Source organism: Phalangium opilio, unplaced genomic scaffold (assembly GCF_054372755.1).
Source record: "Phalangium opilio isolate 3A_F unplaced genomic scaffold, DU_Popi_V2 ptg000537l_1, whole genome shotgun sequence".
In the NCBI taxonomy this organism is placed as follows: domain Eukaryota; kingdom Metazoa; phylum Arthropoda; class Arachnida; order Opiliones; family Phalangiidae; genus Phalangium; species Phalangium opilio.
In genome coordinates this window covers 1,722,243-1,726,386 of record NW_028324243.1, presented here as the reverse complement: position 1 = coordinate 1,726,386, position 4,144 = coordinate 1,722,243, and the positions used below count along the sequence as shown (strand labels likewise).

Below are 4,144 nucleotides of genomic sequence, written 5' to 3'. Positions count from 1 at the left end.
TCTTATTTCGGGGCCCACTTTTGTCGGAACTCGAGTTTGAATTAGCTTGAGGATATCGATTCTCCGATACCGAGAATTAAAAAGAGCAATCTTAGTAAACTGTTCGCGTGTTTCACCTTATTTACCGAGCCTAAGCGGGTTACTTTTAATTTGTGGCATGAGTGATTATTGTCAGAAGTTTATGACTTCTTATCCTGGGAAGTATTGGACTCTAACCATATCCGGAACCATCCCTGTTAGCCAACTTCTTATTAGGTCCGATCACCGCGCCACCTACGGCGCTTCTCTCATTTTCAGGTGGCAGGCTGATATGCGCGCCAGCAGCGGGCAAGTAACGAAACTTTAAGGTGTGACCTGTGGTTTAGGTAACGAATCAAAAACGGTGACAAGAACAGCTGTTTGTTAGAAATTCCGTTCAAACTAGCGTGGGGTTCTAGGCCCAAGGGATTGTAATGGATTTTCAGAGAGTTCTAGACAGACGGCTTTTCAACGATTGGCGGTGAAGAAGTTTTGAACACGCCCCACAGTTTGAGAGCCACAGCCTCTCGGCATGGGATTTTTTTAGTAGACTAGATCGTTTTTCTTGTGGGGAGGAAACTTTCAACCCTCTTTTACGATTGCCATAGGCAATTTTGACTAGCAGGGATGGATACTATATAAAGCCTTAGTGTACAATACTTCCCAGGATAAGAAGTCATTAACTTCTGTTATTATTACTTTTCGAAACATAAACGTCTTAAGTTGTTTACTTCAGATTTAATGGAAGCAGAACAGACATGATGGTTTTGTATTCCTCGGCTGTCGTTGAATAACGTTTTCTTGTGTGGCGACATCTTATGGTTACCGTTGTAATGATGATCTCGTGTCAGTTAGAAGTCAATAAAATATCTTTCAAGATCGCAATACAATATAAAGCGGCATCATTTTAAAAAGCTATGCATAAAAGTTTCATCATAGTTTGTGATAAGAAAAACTCCTTAATATTAGGGAAGAAATTCTTTATTCGAAATACTTTTAAGCGAAATAAATAGTTCTTTAGTAAGGAGAGACCAGTACACCCCAGTTTGAGTGACGTGTCGTGTTGCTTTCCCCTTTGTTCACTCTCTGAACTTCTAACCAAAAGAGCTGAAGGACGTTATTATAAGAAATTTTTGTCTTTTGTATGAATTTGTGTGGCGGACTATGAAGCGGCCGAATTTCTTCTATTAACTTGAGCAGTAGTTGAAAATATTCAGTGCACCAGAAAATGGCCAAAAAGCGATTTGGTAGGTGATGGATATGTTTTTGCAGACACTCTTCTTTTTGTAGTAGTAATGTATGTCTAAAGGTCAGACTCCGATAAGCTATGACGCTATACCTGGATTACTTTCAACATGTCAACGTATATTTCGAGGGCGAGAGTCACGAAGGACGCGGAGAATCCGAAGAGACAAACGCGGAAAATGACCATAAAAGCGGAGACGTTGATGACGAAGAACGAATCAAGGGTTTCTGTTCTCTGACAGGGATGCAATTCATTCTTCAAAGACGGGTTCAGATCCTCGAAGCAATCGCCTTCGGTCAGCTGTCGCAACCTGATGAATTTGATAAACTAAACTTTTACTATAAACCTGAAATTTTAGAGGAGACACTAACCTTCTGTTGATGGTCTTAATCAGAGTTTGAGAAATGTTTTTGTTGTAATATATCACCCGGTAGGTTATCATTAAAGGCTGGCTTAGTTTCATTTTGCAACTCCCTGTCCCTGCGTACCGGGCCTTGATTATATTCCAGTGAAGCGTATCCGTAGAAATGACAAATTTTTGTCGATTTTCAATTCCTGAATGAATGTCTTCGTTTTCGGTTAAAGTTCGAAATGTCTGGTAACACGAATCTGGGGTCGTATCTGCTCGCTCTATTACTTCCGCATATGCCGTAGTTATCAATGCATTTTTCTAAATCGAATATAAAATAATTGGAGAAACCTTTCTCTAAATCAAAAAAGAGAGGCACGAATAACTTCCATATCTATCTAAGCTTTTGTCTATGAAGGGATATCCACACTAAGCCTGAATTACTAAGCCGAATGAGTAATTCTTATATTAACCTGACCTGAATGAAACTGAGTTGCGCTGAGTTTTTCGTCAGCAAAGGCTTCGCATTGGGAAAATGAAACACATCGTCGATGGTATCAAAGGGGAGTACTTCCGATTTGCTCGAAAACTGTGATGTCATTTCCGAAGATACGAAAACCAATAGAACGAAAGATGCCAGACTCCACAAGACAGATAGAAAACGAGAGACTCCGTTGCAATTCAAACTTTGAGGACCTGTGAATGAAATTGAATTCGGTTTTGAAATGAGCATAGCGTTACTTTATTATTTCTTACTCGTTCCCAAAAGACATTGCAACAAAAACATGAAGGGCAGTTCGGATTTGACTTTGCCATATTTAGAGTTTAGTTTCCCTGTCATGTAAAGCAGCAAAACGACACCAATTGACCCAACAATTATCTAGATACAATTCGTATCAACACACTTTTTTATCTGTAAATAAGGAAATACAAGTTACCCATTTGTTGACAACAGAGAAAATATTATTTTCATTTGATTGGTTTATTCCGAATAATATTTGGGTTCTCGAAATATAAAATGGATGCGAAGTTGCGAAGGACTTGAAACGATCTCTGGTTAAGGACAAAGGTGATAGAGAAAAATCTCCCTCCTGTGTACAGAAATGTTTTGCTCAATTATTATTGAAAGAAGTTGACCAAGAACTAAGAACTGTAAGAATATGTAAAGACTCGGATTCAAACTAATCCTCCCATGCTTCGTGATAATTAACCTCCTTATAAGACTCAATGCTACTTATTTTCGAATCAACTATTCCCTAATTATTTTCACGAGAATTTTACAATAAAATGACAATGCGTTTTTACAGTGTTACAACCAAAACATGATATCTCGTGGATTGTAGAAGAAGATGAACCCCTGCTAACATATTCTTAGTATCAAGAATGAATTCTTGGTTCATAATATATATTGAATTATACATTTCTTTCGAGCATTCCTAGAAGACCATTCCACGAATTATTTACTTTCGCTCCCCAAAACTGATCAGCATTCGGGATAAGAGTAACGCTGAAAAACATTTCCACGGTAGTGGTTGTTAGTTGTAGCATAAAAAAAAGATCATCAACATTACTTGATATTGTCGAGTATTTGTAAAACATGCAGGAATTTTATCATGTAGCCAGTTTTCTCTCCCCGGTGATTCGAAAAAACAAACGGCGAAAACTGGTAAAAAATATAACGTACGTATGAAAGATAAATGCTGAACATAATCTGTTCAATTATCTAAGTCCTTGCAAATGGACTATGAACATTATCCTTGGACAGTAGTAAATCATGAAATTCTTCAAACTTACTGCACCGAAGGGAGCTCTGTAGTATTTTGCTGTTTCATTGTGCATTGTTGTGACTTTTTAGTTTCTCATTGTATCGCTCAGACTCGTAGGAGAACCAATTGCAAAATAATGAAATGTATTTCGGTCGTTTCTCAAGTTGCGCCGTGCATATCCACAGCCAAAGCGCAGTATCCTTATTGCGTGTAGAATGTAGCCTTTGGCTCCTCACACAAAGCGAGAACGCACGAAAATAATTTGATTTCCCAGATTTCGCTTTGGCATGTCTCTTTTAATTTGTGCCATGAGTGACTGTTGTACCCCGTTGAAACCATACAATTCCTGAAGTTTATTTACCTAAATGTTTTGGGGGGATCGATTCTCGCATACTGCGTGCACCCACGCGAAGAATTTAAATAGCTGTCTTAGAAAACTATTTGCGTGTTTCAACTTCTTTTCCGAGCCTTTGTGGGGCTACTTTTAATTTGTGGCATGAGAGAATATTGTACCTGTTCAACCTTTAGATGTTGTTTTCTTCAGTTCTTAGGGAAACAGAGCAGAAATAATGGTTTTTCTTTTCTTGGGTTGTCGATGTTAACGGTAATAGTTAGTATAGGGCGCTGTCGGTTAGCTGTGGCATAGGGGCTAGCCACCACCCCTCTATGCATTGTAAAGGGACCCACCTGTAAACAAGCCACAGGCTTAGTGTGGAAATCCCTTCGTAGGCAAAGCTTAGATTATTATTATTATTATTATGTTCA

General features: G+C 38.5%; 1 protein-coding gene across 2 annotated transcripts; it reads right to left on the bottom strand.

The window, feature by feature from the left end:
* Positions 1 to 1,249: 1,249 nt before the first annotated feature.
* Positions 1,250 to 3,069, bottom strand: LOC149588746 (uncharacterized). 2 transcript variants are annotated; one of them, XM_089862187.1, is made up of 6 exons: positions 3,033 to 3,069; positions 2,552 to 2,704; positions 2,370 to 2,493; positions 2,092 to 2,309; positions 1,636 to 1,934; positions 1,250 to 1,574 (listed from the first exon to the last, which is right to left on the bottom strand). In XM_089862187.1, exons 1-6 carry the CDS (start codon positions 3,045 to 3,047, stop codon positions 1,352 to 1,354), a joined length of 1,032 nt encoding a protein of 343 aa, XP_089718313.1. In that variant the 5' UTR covers positions 3,048 to 3,069; the 3' UTR covers positions 1,250 to 1,351. The 2 variants fall into 2 exon arrangements, with proteins under 2 accessions (XP_089718313.1, XP_089718314.1); XM_089862188.1 differs by lacking the exon at positions 3,033 to 3,069 and having other exon boundaries at positions 2,370 to 2,447; positions 2,552 to 2,968.
* Between the last annotated feature and the right edge of the window lie 1,075 nt (positions 3,070 to 4,144).

Excerpts from the sequence above, each read along its gene's own strand:
- LOC149588746 (XM_089862187.1), bottom strand. Across the intron at positions 2,310-2,369 it reads GCAATGTCTTTTGGGAACGA|GTCCTCAAAGTTTGAATTGC; the intron begins GTAAGAAATAAT and ends TTTCATTCACAG. Across the intron at positions 1,935-2,091 it reads CGCAACTCAGTTTCATTCAG|AAAAATGCATTGATAACTAC; the intron begins GTCAGGTTAATA and ends TATTCGATTTAG.